Source organism: Elephantulus edwardii, unplaced genomic scaffold (assembly GCF_000299155.1).
Source record: "Elephantulus edwardii isolate Elephantulus edwardi_28Jun2011 unplaced genomic scaffold, EleEdw1.0 scaffold00083, whole genome shotgun sequence".
Lineage (NCBI taxonomy): Eukaryota > Metazoa > Chordata > Mammalia > Macroscelidea > Macroscelididae > Elephantulus > Elephantulus edwardii.
Genome location: NW_006399833.1, coordinates 534,933 through 552,705, shown reverse-complemented (window position 1 = coordinate 552,705; position 17,773 = coordinate 534,933). Strand labels below are relative to the sequence as shown.

At 36.5% G+C, this 17,773-nt stretch overlaps 1 protein-coding gene across 1 annotated transcript in view; it reads right to left on the bottom strand.

The window, feature by feature from the left end:
* IL1RAPL2 (interleukin 1 receptor accessory protein-like 2) overlaps positions 1–17,773 on the bottom strand; it is a 207,397-nt gene that overhangs the window by 31,720 nt on the left and 157,904 nt on the right. The window contains exon 4 of the mRNA XM_006889893.1: positions 13,391–13,561. Within this exon, the coding sequence (XP_006889955.1) occupies positions 13,391–13,561 (171 nt within the window). The remainder of the gene's footprint in view (positions 1–13,390; positions 13,562–17,773) is intronic.

Sequence of the window (17,773 nt, the reverse complement as noted above, 5' to 3'; positions counted from 1 at the left end):
TGTTCTGTTAAATTTTGCTATTTTGACTGGGGTGAGATGATATCTCATAGTTGTTTTAATTTGCATCTCTCTTAGGGCTAGGGATTTTGAGCACTTCTTCATGTGCTTGTTAGCCATCTCTATGAGTGCCTTTTTTTTCAGTGCTGCATAAATTCTCATCAGCTCTTTATTGAACTCTACCTAATCATTCTTTCTTTTTAAATTCTTTGCTTCTTCTCTTTTTCTTCAAGGAAAACACATAGTAATACCTCTATCAGGAATGAAAATAGGAAAAGGCTAAAGAAGAAGAGTTCACTGGTTTTTTTTATTTGTTTGTTTTAATTTTCTGGTCTTTGTTGTTGTTTTTATTGTGTGCTGTCATTTGTTTTGAGAGCAACCCGTTAAGTGACAGAAGCAATAAATGACATGGGAGATTTCCCATCCTTTTCCTGCAGAGCAGGTGGTGCATTCAAACAGCATGCCTTTGAGTTGGCAACACAACTCCTTATTACTAGGCCACCAGCTAAATTTGGGGAGCTCTGGTGCCCTCATCTGTAGGGAGTTGGCTACTCTTTTCTAGCATTTTTAATCTGCCAGGGGCTCTGCAATAGGAAGATAGGCAATCACCTTCCTTGAGATGTATAGTCTTGGAAAACCTTATGAAGGATCAGCTATGAGTTAGTTCTGAATTGACAGTATTGAGCTTTGTCTTTATGTAAGGAATTGTTTCTGGATTCAATGAAGTCCTGGTTTTCACCCTCAAATAATTTTGCCTTCATTCTAAGGTGTTCATGTCTGCCAAAAAATGGGGCCAGAGTTATAAAGGTCCATATCTTAGTTTTGTATGGCCCATGAGCTAAGGTGGATTTTTAAATAAGTTTTAAAAAAATTTGTTAAAAAAATAAAAGAAGATAATGCAACAAAGACCACATGTGACTCACAAAGACTAAAATATTTATCAACTGGATCTTTACAGAAATGATTTACTGACCTCTGAATTAAAAAGAAATCAGGGTGTTTGGATTTGGAAAAATTCCAATTAAAGTAAGTATAAAAAGGTATCAAGTTAAGACATTGCTGGTCCACAGTATAATGTTGTCTCTGAGAGGCAGTGACGTTTGCCTTAGTGTAGGGTTATGGTTTTTCTGGGAGATTTTAGAAACTTTTAATGACTCAAAAACAACAAAAAGCAGCAAACAATAAAAATCGTATTATCACAAAGAGTAAAAAAAATGTTTTTGTTTTTGCTTTTTGTGGGACTTTTCCGTTTTTGTCTCCAAATCTATAACACATATGAACACTCAAATTTGCCCTTATTTGTTCAGGCAAATTTAACAACTTAGCAGTAGAAATCTTTTCTTTTTAATACAACTCAGTTTTATTTCAGAAATCTTTTAAAAGATTCCACACAAAACTGTAGAATGTTTCTTAAACAAAGTGATTCTAAGTCAATTCTTCACAAATTTGAGTTTGACATAATTTACAATGACAAAAAAAATGGCCAGAAAGAACTGTCTGATAGTCTTGTTTTTCTAGACCAGGCTCTGAAGCCATATCAGATTATTAGACATGAGACAAAGCCAAGTACATTAACTTACATATAATTTTCACAATCAGTTAAAGAAAAACCCACTTAGATTTGTTTTTTATAAAAATAAAAAAGTGAAAATCAATGCTGTCAACTCATAGTGACCCTATAGAGTAGAATCTACCCATTGGATGTCGAAGACTGTATGTCTTTAAGAACACCAACTGCTCTTTCTCCTGTGGAGAGTATTGACTGTGGAGCCAAGTAAACTATCTCAATCTCTTCACCATCCATACTGATGCTGCCATTTGGTCCTTTTGTGTAGTAGTGACTTACAATGAGATATTTTCTAATGTGGTCTCACTAAAATACCACTCATGGAAATTATTGTATTAAATACCGTGTGTGTGTGTGTGTGTGTGTGTGTGTGTGTGTGTGTGTGTATTTGTATAAAGGTGAATTGTTGTTGTTTGTTGCTGTTCAGTGCCATCTAGTTGTAGGCAACTCATAGCGACCCTATGAACAAAAGTCCTCATCACTTGCATGCATAGCTTTCATCCTTTCTCCAGGTTCATAGGGTTTCTGGAGGCAAGATATTTACAGAAGTGGATGCCACTCCTGCTTCTAAGATTGTTTTAACCAGGGAGCGCCACCAAACACTGTCCACCATGGGTAAATTATCGCATTTGACACATTAGTGTCACAGAGTTCAGCTTCACAGCGACCACAAGTTACCTCTGTATGGCAAGTGGACACAACAGGGCTATATGACCTAGAAGAATGTTTGACCAAAACGAATATGATACAAATAAAAATTCCCCACCTTCTTTTAAATAATGATATTAAATATTAAACTGTCAAAAGTGTTACACAGGTTTATAATTTTACTATCTTGGCATATGTTGCTAAACCTTTTTGTGTTTTGATTTTTGCCTCTGGTAGATGTAAGATTCTGTGTTACTTGCCACATCAGTGGAGCCTGCACAGTTTTTATTTAATTAGCTTAGGGGACAGGGAAAGGGGAAATGGCTTAAATTTTGTGTGACATTGCTTGCCCTACAAAAGCATTTCCCCTTTAAATCCTTGGCTTTTGAATTCACAAATAATTAGCGAAGCTAAATTTCTTAGGCATGAATTTTGTTCTTTATTAACTAGTATGTTGTTGTGTGACACAAAGTTGGAATTAACTCATGGGTGACCCTCCAGCAGGTTTTCAGAAGCAGAAAGTCACACAGGAGGAGATTGTTCATCCTTCTCCAGTGGAACAGTTTGGTGAATTCTAACTATGTACCTTTGGAATTGCAGTACAACTAATTAATTCGGAAACAACTCGATGGCACATAACAACAACAACAACAACTATGTCAAACAAGTCATCATGGACTTGTGACTTCATGGGTGTAGAACTAAATCTGACTTTGAAAGCTGCGTTTCTGGTGATGAATCTTTTACACTTTCTGTTAAATTATACCTGTGGTGTTTCAGTTGTATGTGGGAAGACACTACTGTGGAATATTGCTACATCTATTTTGATTTTATACTACTCCCTCAGGAAAATCTGTACTCTTTTATATTTTTATTTTCTCCTCTCTTCATTTTTTCACTGAGGGTGCTTCTTGTTAGTTGCAGTAGAGTCAACTACAGCTCATGACAACCCTATGAACAACAGATATGAGCCCTGCCCTATCCTATTCCATCCTCATTATCTCTGATATACTTGTTGTTATGTGCCGTTGAGTCGACCCTAAACCCTGCCCTATCTTGTGCCAATTTCATTGTCTCTAACCAATTTACTCCCATTACCCCAGTCACTGAACCAATTCATCACATCAAGGGTCTTCCTCTCCTGTACTGTCTCTCCACCCTCCCAAGCATGATGTCCCTTTCCAAAGACTGGTACCTCGTTGGAACATGCCCAAAGTATGTCAGATGAAGCTTCAGAATCCTTGCCTCCAAGGAACAGCCTGGCTTCACCCTCTCCAGAACAAACCTCTTTGTTCTTTTAGCAGTCCATGGTATATTCAATACTTTTCTCCAACACCACAGCTCAAAGGCATCAATTCTCCTGCTATCATCCCTAGTCATTGTCCAACTCTGATGCATAATAAGGGATTTCAAAGACTATGGCCTGTATCAGGCACAGCGTAGTCTCCAGAATGACATCGTTGCTCTTTAGTACTTTATACAGGCCTCTAACCGCAGACTTTCCCATTACAATACATCTTTTAATTTCCTGGCTGCTGGCTGCCAAGAGTGTTGATTGTGGAGCCAAGAAAACTAAAGCTGTGAACAATCTCAGTCTCTTCACTGTCCATCCTGATACTACAAATTGGCCCAGTGGTGAGAATCTTGTTAAGGATCTTTCTTTTGATGACTCTCCACCTTTCCTAGCATTTCCAAGGATTGACTCCTCCAAACAGCATATCCAACATATGTGAGACAGAGTTTGTCCATCTTTGCCTGTAATAGGGAACACCCTTGTTGCACTTTCTCCAAGACATTAAATACTGACAGTTAAGAGAAGGTAGGGAGTAGCTAAGAAAATCTTAAAAGTCTCCTTTCTCTTATCTCTTTCTTTCACATCGCATTCTTGAAACCTGTGTTGTTGCTGCTGTGTACCATCAAGTTAGAGCTTACTCATAGAGTACCCTCCAGCAGGTTTTAGAATACAGTAAATCATGGAAGAATATAGCCCATCTTTCTTCAGCTATGTGGCTGATGGATTGAAACCACATACTTTTGCATCAGCAGCACAATTCTTCCCTGCTAAGCCACGAGAGCTCTCTTTCAAAACCAGAGATATAACTAATTCCAATCAATGTAATCTCACTGAATATGGGACAATGCTATTAATTATAACATCTCTTCTGTGGTTCCTTTAGTATACATATGTCAAACTCTTCCTTTTACTCTGGTTATAAGTATCTGTGATGCATTGTTTTTTAAATTGTTGTTGTTATTGTTGTTGTGTACCATAGAGTTGGAACCGACCCATAGCTGTGGGTTTTCAGAGGCAGTAAATCACACGGGAGGAGAATGTACATCCTTCTAATTGTGTGATTTCTGGATTGCTGTGCAGCTTCCTGTGAATACTATATCTCCTTATTGAAATTATACCCAAGTATTTTACTTTTGCCAAAAGTTTTCATGAGAAATATCAATCCAATAACCTCAGTCCAATTCTGGGCATATTGGAGTTCAATTCACTTTCTTTGACTCTGTCATTAAGGTGATGGCTTATAGATGTAATTTTGTTCCATGTAAAGAAAAAATTGCACAAAATATGCTAAATACCCATGACAGTTCAGGTAATCCCTGCTTCATACATATTAGGCCTTCGATACTAGATTGCCTGGGGGGAATTATTACTCCTTAAAGACAATTTATTTGAGTAGTAAGTGAGGTCTGGTAGTCTAGGGCAAGAAGCTGCCCTGCAATCTCAAAGGCACACAGTTCGAGGCCACCAGTTGTTCCTTGTGAGAAGGATGGGCAATCTCCTCCCATCTGATTAACTACCTCTGAAAACCCACTGGAGGGTCAGCTATGGGTTGATTCTGACTTGATGATACACAACAGCAACACCAACAATAATACTATTCAATCTGTCCAGCTATCAGGGGAACTATTGACAATGAATACTTGAAGATTCATGTACACTCACTTTAGGAGTTACTAGGGATCATCTGACACCAGATGTATTTTCCAGTCATTTGTCATTTAATTATCAGCACAATCACATGGCTAGTGCTACGCACTAAGCACTGAAAATTAAATGGATGAGGAAAATACTGCAAATAAAAAATTGTAATAAAACATCATATTATTTCCCTCAAATTACTGAAGATGTCATAAGATTCTTGAGCAAGCGAAACCCTCAATATTTATTGGACATGAAAAAAATGGTTATAATTTTGACAGACATGACTTTGTAATCATATGCATGCTAATTTTTTAGTTCTCTATCATCTTTCTCTAGTGAAGCTATGAGTGAATAACTAACACAGAGATGCATACAGTATTTCCATGAGTAGAAGGGGATCTTGCAGTGGCTGTAGAACAACAAGAATTAAAATAAAAATGTGTATTCATTGTGAAGAATGTAATTAACAGTACTAAACAATTTTTTGTGGAAATTTAAATTGCTATGTAAACTTCCACTGAAAACCCAATAAAGTATTATTGTCCCTTATATATAGTAAAGATAAGAATTGAGTGAGGGGAACATTTTGAATGGGTTTGTGTGTGTGTTTCTCCTCAAAGTCCATTCAGACAAGGATGATTTTTTAAAAGTTACAGTCAGACTGGCTCAATTTATAATTGTTAATATATTTTCATACACTCTTGTAAGCATCCTGTTAGCTTGTTTTCTCTGAAAGTGAATAAAGTATACAGGATTGGGCTATTTCTACTTTTACTATTAGAATGGCTCTTAGCCCAATTCAATAACATTTTATATTTTTTTTATGTTTTCTAATCTCTGCAGTAACACAAGAAGATAATATAGGTCCAAGAGTCTAAATGGTACTCATTCAAAAATGTCCCCAGTCTCAGGCTCTCAAGTGCACAGCTGGGTTCTGTTGGTCACATGTCAGTTTCAGAACACATCTGTTCATTCCTCGAGGATCCACTAGGCCCCATGAACACAATGTTCTCTGTGTGGAGTACTTTACACCACAAAGCCCAGCAGCTGCAAGAGTCAGAAAATCTCTACTTCTCAAATTTTGTGCCTCTAGGCAATTTGAGTAGGGTGTTTTATATCTGGCTTTCTTTGTGTTGCCTGTCACTTCTGACATTCAGACGCCTGTTTGGCAACAAAATTGCTTTTGCTATTCTCAGGGACAGATGTTTCTAGCCTGGGAAGAGGTAGATCACACTTTTACTGGAAAGTAAGAATTTTTGCCACATTCAAGTACCAAAACTGAAAAAATACAAGGTAGATCCTATCCACAAGTTCAAGAATGGAAAAGTAGGTCACTACCAGGAAAATAATGTCCATATCTGAAGCATCTAGTTTTAGTATTTAGATAAATGTATCCCTTCTCTGCACGATCATAATGGTCAAAAGACAAACTTTCCTTGGTAAGGCATTTGCAAGGAGCTCAGACACCTTCAGGTCACCTTGGAAAGTGTCATCTTTGCTATATCAAAGTTTTCTGAAACTCTTATGAGAGAGAGAAAACCATTCCTGCTATTCTGAGGACTGTGTACATTGAAAACCGTTTTATTTTATGATGTTGAGTTGGAGTATTATGAGAGTGATGCAAAGGAAACATATATATCAAAAAGACACTAGATACAAATGGGGTTTTCCCCATAGACTTTGCTAATTTGATTAATAAAAAATTATTGTCTTAGATTAAGAATGATATTATGAGGTTTGCTTTCACCACCCTCAAAAATTTCATTTTTAGAAGGAGTAGTCTTGAGTCAACAAATTTTAAATGAGACGTGAAGGACAAACATAGCTTATAATATTGGAACTAGTTCCCCCTCAGGAATGTCTCTATATTTATATAACATAACCTATTAAATCTGTACCAATGGCTGCAAATACAGATCACAGAAGCTTCTTTAATAACACACATACACCAAGTCCAAAATGTTCTACTCTGTCATTCATGTGTAAATCAAGTATATTATTCATATACTTCATCAACTTCCTGAATGCATGCTAAAAATGCCAAGGAAAAACTCGTTAATCGTGACATGTTGACTGCTCAGCTAGCTCTGAAATGTTGATGGAAAAGAAAAATTATCAAAGAGCCTTTTTTCAAGAAACTCAGCAGGTTATGTTTGCAAATTGAAATTCAGAGAACATGAATTTCCTCACTTAGCAAGGAAGGATTAAAATCAAAGACCCTCCAGTGGTTGTGTCTAAAAACTGAATTGTTGTCTCAATGGTTTATTGTGTAAAATGAATTTTCCTGTATACCATTTAGCACTCAGGGTTCAAGTCCTTGCTCAGTTCAATGGCTATACAATCTAATAAAACAAATAAATAAGTAAATAAAATTCTCTCATGTTGATTATAACATATCTGCCCAACCAGATCACATATAAAGAGTTATTATATTTTATTTTTAATGCTTGAATTCTTTTAACTGCCTGAGTAAACAAAGTGGCTATTGATTATAATTTTTTTATCCAAGGAATTACTATCTTCAAATGGAAACTTTGTCATTTAGGAGCACAAAATGAGGCTTATCAGCCTCACACCATGGTCAAGGAGAACTTTCCTATTACCTGTGATATACCAAAAACTAATCAGCTTTGAACAATTCAGCTAAACAACCAGTTGACTCACAGAAGTGAAAAATATTCTATTACCCATTTGACAAATAATTCTGAAGGTCTAAGAAGACACAACTTTGGGATGAATCTCTCTTGCTCTCATTCTCAACCATACACAATCTGATTCTGTAACACAACAAGCAAGAGTCATCGATCTTCTAAGTCTCTGGCATAGCGTTGTTGTTGTTGTTGTTGATTGACTTCAAGTGGAGCACGATTCATAGCAATCCTATGAACAAAAGGCCTGAAGCCTTTCTAAAACTATTGACATTAATCAAAGTTCATAGAGTTACCGGAGGCACGTTGTTTAGGAAGTGGATGCCAGTCCTGCTTCCAAATGGCATGGTGGATCACCGGTATGTCATGTGATCTCCATTTCTCTTTTTAATATGTTTCATGGTGAAACAGTATTTTCACATTATGAAGAAAGATAATCAATGTTTAAGTGCTCAGACACAAAAATGAATTTTTTTTCACTCACTTGATGGAGTTTATAAAGACTCCTTATAGTGCCACTGTTTTGGAATGCAAGAAAGCAGAAAGGTCAGCACCACATAGACTCCTGTTAAGGATAATTTGACATATACTAAAATTCCAATTAAGTAATTATTTTATTTTCATTTCATTTAGGATATTTTCATCTAAATAAATATTTTTTTGAAAAATACATATTTTTATACTAGTTTATTTACAAAATTTTAATACATTGTTTTCTAGTACAGATTCTTCCAATTTTCCTCACCTCCCTCACCTTGATGACTTTCTGCATATAATAAGATACTTGATTAAAATTTAAAAATCCAAAATATACAGAGCTTTAATGAATTTCTCAAACAAAAGAGGAAAGACTTATTAACACGATTATTATTTAAATATATGTTCCTACATCTAGAACTAAAGAGGAAGAAATTGAGAATTTTTGCCAAATCTTGCAGTCCGAAGTTGACCATACATGCAATCAAGATACACAGATTATAATTGGTGACTGGAAGGCAAAAGTGGGAAACAGTGAAGAAGGAACAGTAGTTGGAATATATACTCTTGGTGATAGAAATGAGACAGGAAATAGAATGATTATTAAAATTACCTGTTTTTTTAAAAAGACATAAGCAACAACTTTACACATGGATCTCACTTGATAGTCTGCATAGGAATCAGATTGACTATATCTAAGGAATCAATCATTGGAGAAACTCAATATTGGCAGTAAAAACTAGACCAGGGGCAGACTGTGGGTCAGACCATCAAGTTCAAATTGAGGATGAAGAAAGTAAAATAAGACACCAAGAACCCAGACGATCTTGATTCTATTCCATCTGAATTTCAAGATCATCTTAGGCATATCTTTGAGGCATTGAACATCAGTGATCAAAGATTGGATTCGTTGTGAGATGGTATCAAATAGATCATTCACGCACAGAATAAAAGGTCATTACAAAGACAGAGGAAAAAGAAGAAACCAAAATGGATGTGAGAAGAGACTCTGAAAATTGCCCTAGAGCATTGGGAAGCCAAAACAAAAGTACAACATGCCAAAGTAAAAGAATTGAACAGAAGATTTCAAAGGGCAATTTGAGAAGAAAGAGCTAAGTATTATACAGGAATTTACAGAGAGCTGGAATTGGAGAATAAAAAGGAAAGCACTCGCTCTGCACTTCTCAAGGTGAGAGAACTAAAAAACAAATTTAAGCCTCAAGTTGCAATGATGAAAGATAACTATTGGAGGTATACTGAATGACCCAGAAAGTATCAAATGGAGGGAATACACAGAATCACTGCACCAAAAAGAGCTAATTGACACTGAAGAATTTCAGGAAGTACCATATGACATACTTGGAAGCAGGAGTGGCATCCACTTCTTAACCAACATGCCTCTGGAAACTCTATGAACTTTGATAAGAGACGATAGTTATAGAACGGCTTCAGGCCTTTTGTTCATAGGGTCGTTATGAGCTGTGCTCAACTCGACGGCAATCAACCACCACCACCACCATATGAACCAATATTAATAAAGGAGGACTTGGAAGTTGCATTGAAGGCACTGGCAAAAAAATAAGTCTCCAGGAATTGATATAATATCAACTAACTTATTTCAATTAACTGATGCAGTCTTGGATGTGCCAACTTATGCCAGAAAATTTGGAAGACCAAATTTACACTGGCCAAAGGATTGGAAAAGGTCCATATTTTGTTCCTGTTCCAAGAAATGTGAAACAACAGAATGTGGAAACTATCAAACAATATCATTAATATCACATACAAGCAAAATACTGCTGAGGATCATTCAAAAATGGCTGGAATAGTACATAGTTAGGGAACTGCCAAAAGATCAAGCAGGATTTAGAAGATGCTATGACACCAGGGACATCATTGCTGATGTCAGATGGATCCTGGCTGAAAGTAGAGAATACTAGAGAATGTCTATTTGTATTTTATTGACTACGTAAAGACATTTGACCGTGTGGATCGTAACAAATTGTGGCTGGCCATGAGAAGAATGGAAATCCCAGAGTACGAAATTATGTTCATGCAGAGCCTATACCTGGACCAGGAGATTGTTGTATGAACACAGCAGGAGAACACTCCATGGTTTAGAGTTAAGAAAGGAGTGTGTATTGTATTCTCTCTCCATACTATTTAATCTGTATGCTGAGCAAATTAAAGAAGATGGACTCTACAAAGAGGAATTTGGTATAAGGATCGGAGGCTCATTATTAACCTGCATTATGCAGATGACACAACCTTGGTTGCTGAAACTAAGGAGGACTTGAGACACTTATTGCAGAGGATTAAGGAATTAAGCCTTCAATTTGGATTGTATCCCAATGTCAAGAAAACAAAGAGTCTTACCACTGAACAAGATAGGAAGCATCTTGATGGGTGAAGAGATTGAAACTGTCAACAACTCTATCTGACTTGGATCCACGATGAAGACCCTTGCTACCAGCAGTCAAAAAATAAGGAGACGTATTGCATTGGGAAAGTCTGTAGTTAGGGACCTCTCCTAATTATTGAGAAATAATTATATAATTTTGAAGACTAAGGTGCATTTGATTCAGGCCATGGTCTTCCTGATCACTTGCTATGCATCTTAGAGCAGGACAATGAATAGGGATGACAGAAGAAGAATTGATGCCTTTGGGTTCTGGTGTTGGAGAAGAGCACTAAATCTCACTGACTGCCAAAAGAGCAAACAAATATGTCTTGGAAAGGGTGCAGCCAGGGTGTTCTTTGGAGGCCAAGATGATGAGGTTTCACTTCATGTGCTTCAGGGATGTTGCTACGAGGGGCTATTTCTTACAGAGGGACATGATGCTTGGAAGCATGGATGGTTGATGAAGAATAGAAAGATCCTCAAACAGGTGGATTTACAGTGACTGCTACAATGGGCTCTAGAGTATCAGGAAGTGTGAAGACGGCACAGGGTAGGATGTGGTTCAGATACACTGTTCATAGGGTTGCTATGAGTCATACTTAACCTGGCAGCACCTAACAACAACAGCAATGAATTAGCAAAAAATAAAAGAAGATAAGTGGTTTTAATTTTTTATCAATGGTTGTTCAAACCCTTGTAGGTAATCTTTCTAATATTAAAAAAAATAAAAACAATATACTTACAAGTTTGTTTTAAGAACTTTAACTTTCTCTATGAACTAACCATGACTTTTCATTTCAATAATTACCTCCTTTGCAATCTTCACATTCAGTGTGTTTTCAGAGGCAGTTAATTGTATGGGAGAAGATTGCCTATCTTTCTCGCAAAGAGCAACTGGTGGATTCAAACCACATACTTTTGCAATGGAAGTGCAATTCCTTACTACTAAGCCACCAGAGCTCCTTAAAGTAGGGCGGTAGTGATATACAGTATATGTTGAAGGCACAGTAACTCAAACTAGTCTGATTTTAGTGAAGGGTATATGTAGAGGAAATAATGGGAGAAAAGGCAAAAGATAATCTGGCTGCCACCAGACTACTAGTGTTCAGTTAAGGGTTATGCATTTTATCCTATAGAAAATGATAAACTATGTAAGGCTGTTGAACTGGGAAGTGATGTAATCAAAGAGGTGTACATGATATTAGTGAAGTTTTGTAAGAGGAAAGGTGGGAAAAACAGAGAGATGATAAGAATTGTACAAATAGGGTGATTATGGCCTATCTCAGGATACTAAAAGTGGGAATGGAAAATTTATTTGGGGAAGAGATATAAAAGGATAAAAAATAACTCTTGAGATACCAAGATGTTTCTCAGAAGTTAACCCAAGATAAAGTGATATTTTAAATCTTGAAAATGAAAACCACTTCAGAAGAAAAAAGTGGTGAATCACAGGATGAATCTTGGGAAATATTTACCTCTATGAGGCAGAAAAGTAAAGGTCCAGTAAGTATGGTCTTCTTTGCTCCTTTCTGTCACATGTAAGTGTGCATATTTACATACACTCAAAGAGAAACTTACAGAAACACGCATGCAGTCTGAGAAAATAGATGGATGACCAAAATTCATGTGTTTCCATTTTTCTATGGTCTGTTTAGTGACCATAGTAGACAGTTTATAATCTGAGTGAATATTATTAAGGGGATAACATGATCTAGCTGAATGAGAGCCAGAGTTAAGCAAATGTATTTTCACATTTCAGCTGTATCATTTACCAGCTGTCTATTCCAGAATTGTACAAGGCTTTGTTTCTTCAACTGTAAGATGATGATTATAATACTGGCCCTCTTGACATGTGAAAGTATGTATGTGAAAGCATTTGTACTGTCATTTAGTGAGAAATGTCTTATTTTGTTTTTCTCACATATGTCTAAATTGTTATGTTCTGATTTGTTGTCACCAGTTCAATCTCTCTCTATCTCTCCCTTTCCCCCCCTCTCCCTCCCTCTTCCTCTCTCCCTCTCCCTCCCCCCTCCCTCTCCCTCTCTCAATGACATTAACATTGACATCTAGTCAAATTTATTCTAGCACTTGCATTTTCTTTCAATAACATTTTAAGCTCTTTGAGGGAAAGGATAAAATATTAGCTTTTAGGATTTAACTTAATCCTGTACAGCACTCTTTAACTGGAAATGGAATTGATTCTGAAAACTTAAATGTAACTCCTAATGCGCAGTATAACTGAAAAGATCATAGAAGTCCAAAGTTTTCAGCTCTTCTTGATAATTTGAATACACAGTGAAAGTGTTATATATAATCATCATATTTTAAGTATATTTTCCTCTATAAATCTGAGAATAAATAACAAAAATACAATGAGTAACAAGGTTTAAAGGTACAGCTCAGAGTTAATAATGAAAATGATTATAGGTAGAACCGAAAATCAAAGGTTTCAATTGACCTGTATAGATTATGTCTTAAAAGGATCAGCGTTTTCTCAGAATGCTAAGTGAAAAGTTCAATTTTTAACGTAAAATACAAGTGCCTTTTAAAAAAATTTATATACCAGAATATCAAAACACAAGCATTTGGATAAAAATGTGACTTTAATAAAATCTGTGAAAAACAAATATCTGGTTACTTGGCTCTGATGTTTGAAGTCTCCATTTAACTTGTTAAAAGAAACCAAACATTTTAAACACAAACTTGAAAGTACTTACTTCCACTTGGAATCAGGTCCCTTTCTGGAATGAAGAGTTTATATCCATAGTGTTTTTCCAGGACATCTGGCAGTATTTCAAGAGCAAAATGCTCTTCTTCAGGATTGTCACAATCTAAAGTATCTTGGTCCACTTTTGTGTAAGAGAGATAGGCATCATATTCCTTGTTGTCTTAAATGTAAAGAAAAATATTAATTTTCTAAGTATTTTCAGGTTCTCTTTTAGTATTAAAAGTCTATAGCCTAAAAGAAGTCTATAGGCTAAAAGAAGCACTATACTTAGAGATTATTTTTAATAATTGAGAGGGGGACAAGCCACATGCATTTTGTTTTAGGAAAACTGTTCCATTTCAACATAACTTAGTCATTTGATGTTGAATTTAATCTCTTATTCAATGGGCCACCTACAACCAAGAAAGAATAAGAAAGAGAAATATTATTTGTGATTTGCAGTGACTACACAAATCTAGGATTTTACATAATGCATGAGTGATTACTTCAGTCTGTTTGAGTGCCAGGCTAAATAAGTCAAAGTCATGGATTTGAACCCATTCTGTGCCAGTTGGCTTAGCTTTTTTGGTTGGTCACAGATTATACGTTATTTGCACAAATATGTGCAAAAGATCCAAGAGAGGCTTGGCCCTGGAGTGTAGAAGATCAAAATAATCCAGCCTTGTTCCTGAAGAATCTATTCACAGTACAATATTGTGCTTCCAGTTGGTGAGTGTTGTCATCTTCATATACAAAAAGCAGTTCATTACCAAATATTAGCGACAACAGCTGGTTTTTATAAAAAATGTACTTCCTATTATTCTTGTTCAGTCCCTGGCCAATTAATTTGACACAAGCTTCCAAAAGGAACACTTTCTCCCCCCCAAATAGATATCCTTCCAGCATTGCTAAATTAGGGTTTTACTCTTACACATTCCGTCTGAAGTTAACTGTGCTTTACAAGTGAATATATTGTTTTCTCATTTGCTGTACTGGCATAGAGTCAGCCTCTCCAAAATGAAAATGTGTGTGTGTGTGTGTGTGTGTGTGTGTGTGTGTGTGTGTGCACGCGCGCATGTGCACATTTATGTCTATTTTATTGGTGAAAAGTGTTACTGGACATGGTTATTCAAAGTACTAGTCCCCATAAGTTTTAGAAGGACCATGTTGCAACAGCAACAATATTTTAAAAACACCCTATATGGGAAAAATAGAAGTTAATACATTGAAAATATAAAATAATCATATGGAAATATTAGCACTGTATGAGCTAAATTTTCTCTAAATAAATTTTGAAAGACTAGTAAACATTTAAAGATTTGTTTTACCCTGTTGGAAAAGTTTTTGAAAGTACAAAGGATTTCATTCTTAGAAGAGCCCATTCATCTATTCTATTCTCTCCTGATTGTAGGTTTTTCAGAATGTTTGTTTGGGAGACTGTTCATGTTGTGGGCTTCTAAAATTCTTCCAAGCTTTTCTCTGAAGGAAAGTCACAGATTGGGAAAAATATTTGGTAATGACATGTCCAATAGGGGATTTACATCTAGAATTTATAGAATATTCCAGCACCTCAACAAGATAAACAACCCAATCACAAAATCAACACACGCTATGAACAGACACTTCACCAAAAGAGACATTCAGATGGCGAACAAATACATGAAGAAAGATTCAAAATCCAAAACAACTATGAGATATCTTCTCACCCCAGTAATAACAGAAAAGTTCAACAGAGAATCAAAGAACAAATGCTGGAGATGTTGTGGAGAAATTGGAACTCTTACTTACTGTTGGTGGGAGTGTAAAATGGTACAACCACTCTGGAAGATAGTATGGTGCTTTCTCAAAAAGTTGGAAATAGAAATACTATTTGACCCAGTAATTGCACTACTGGAAATATGCCTTAAAGAAACCAGAACCGCCACCCAAACAGATATATGCACACCCATGTTTATTGCTGTGATGTTCACAATAGTGAAGAGATGGAAGCAACCCAAGTGCCTATCAACAAATGAATGGATAGAGGAGCTGTGGTATATTCACACAATGGAATACTAAACAGCACTTAAAAACAAGGAATTCATGAAATATTGTACAAAATGGGTGATCCCGGAAGACGTTATCCTGAGTGAAATATCTCAGTTACAAAAGGACAAATACTGCATAATGTCACTGCGGTGAAACAGTATTGACATGGGGGTTGGGGGAAACTAAGAAAAGAGGGGATAAATTATGTACACTGCATTGAAACAGATGAGGGTAAGAACTAAAAGAAAAATATGATTAGGTATTCTTTGCATGATAACAGTCCAGAATAAGAAGTGCCTAGAAAAGTGGACTGGGCTTGGGGGGGGAGGGCAGGAAAGAAGGAGGAAATTGTGTAACAAGGAAACAATCTTTTCTAAAGAGAAAAGGAAACTGGTGTAGGGATAGGGAGGAAAATGTACAATAATGAACAAATAGAAATCCAAGTTTTCTGTACACTTTTATTAAAATATCAATAAAAAGATATATTTGTTTTTAAAGTAAACATTAACATGTTACACCGAAACGTGGGTTATTAAAGCACAGCTAAAACCTAACAGATTGATAATTTGTAGGATGAAACAGCCACTCCATTAATCTATGTCTACTTGATAAATAATAAATTACAGACAATACAGAGATGTAAATGCTCTGTAGGAGGAATAGATGGAAACTCTCTCAAACCCTGGCTATCTAAAGATATGTGAGAAAGAATTATATGGTTCATAGTTTGTTACACATTTTTCTGCTAACCAATATGCCAGTGGTTCAATTCTATAAGGTGCTCCTTGGGAAAAATAAGGGCACTCTCCTACTCTAAAGATTTACAGTCTTAGAAACTTAATTGAGGGCTACTATGAGTCAGAGCCCACTCAAAGATTCAACACCTCAGAATGAAAGGAACTCTGATTATTTACTTCAAGATAGTGCCTAAAGCTAGGAGGAAAGGATAATACTCTTTAGCTAGTTCTCTGACTGGAAAAAGGTGTCCATAAACCTTGATTAGGCTACTTGGTTGCTTAGAAGCAGACATATGTGAAAACTGCCCTGGATAGTTCAGATTATTTTGCTTGCAATTGGGGCACATTCTGCTGTTAAGCATAAAACTCCACTTGGACGTGAGAATGTTCATAAGCAATACTAATATAAGAACCTCCTGGTAATCCTAGCACCTCTGCCCCTATTCCAATCAAGAGCCGGATGCACCTGCAGGCTCTTGACAGTCTCCTACTATAATCACACACCTGGGACCCAGGGTTGCTGATGATACACAGCTGGAAAATTCAAATAGGCCAACAGGCAAACCATTCGATTCCTATGAGCAGAGTATATTTTCTGGTTTTGGTAGGTACTGTTGCTGCCTGAAATTGGACCCTTTTTTACTCTGACTTTTGCTATTTTTATTATCTTACAAACATCCCTAAATTAAATTAATTCATTCGACTTTTGAACTTCTACTATGAGCTATACGGTAAAGGTTACCAAACTCCTTTACCTAATGACCAGACTGCCTAGATGTCTGTCCTACTGCTTATTCTGACTACAGCTATTTGCCCTCCAATTGTGCCTAAGCTTACATATGCCCACTTACTTGTTTCTATAAACATCATAATACCACAAACCTGCAAAGAAGACTTTCCTTTGAAAAAGAATTGGTCTATTTGCATATGTTAAATCAAGTTATTACCAAAAATTCCAAACATGGATATTTTTTTAATATTTGTTAACATCCAACACATCTGAATTATAAATTTGACCTAGAATTCTAAAAGTTTATCATTCTTTAAAAACTGTTAATTCCTGATTTTAGTTATGTTGCTTTAAGATGAACTAAATTGAATGCCTGTGAGGGTGTGTCTGCTTTGAGACCTTACCTGTTCCTTCCTCTGTAACAAGAGCGTGCAATTCCAGGTATCGCATGGCTCCCCCCAACCCAGCTCGTGACCCCCCGCCAGCTCTGAACTTTGGGACTGGCCAAGGTGCGGCGCACAGACGCAGTGGACGGTGGGAGTGGACATGAATTGGGACCCACTCCTGCAGCTCTGACCCACGACCCCCATCTTCAGGTATCGCATCGCTCCCCCTGACCCAGCTTGCGAGCCCCCCTCCAGCTCTGAACTTTGGGGCCCTCAGGCTTTCAGCCCTCGGGCTAGGACTTAAAGAAAAGGGGGAAAACCAACAAAAACAAAAATGAAACAAAAAAACCACACAAAAGAACAAAAAACATGGACCAAATTTATAGCATTTTTCAACTTCACTTGAAAAATTTGTCCAATATTGAAGATTTAGTTTCTTTAGACTACAAACTGCTCTTTGGCCCTACCACATTGGTCCCATCAACCTAAGCAAAAGGAAGGTACTGGACATC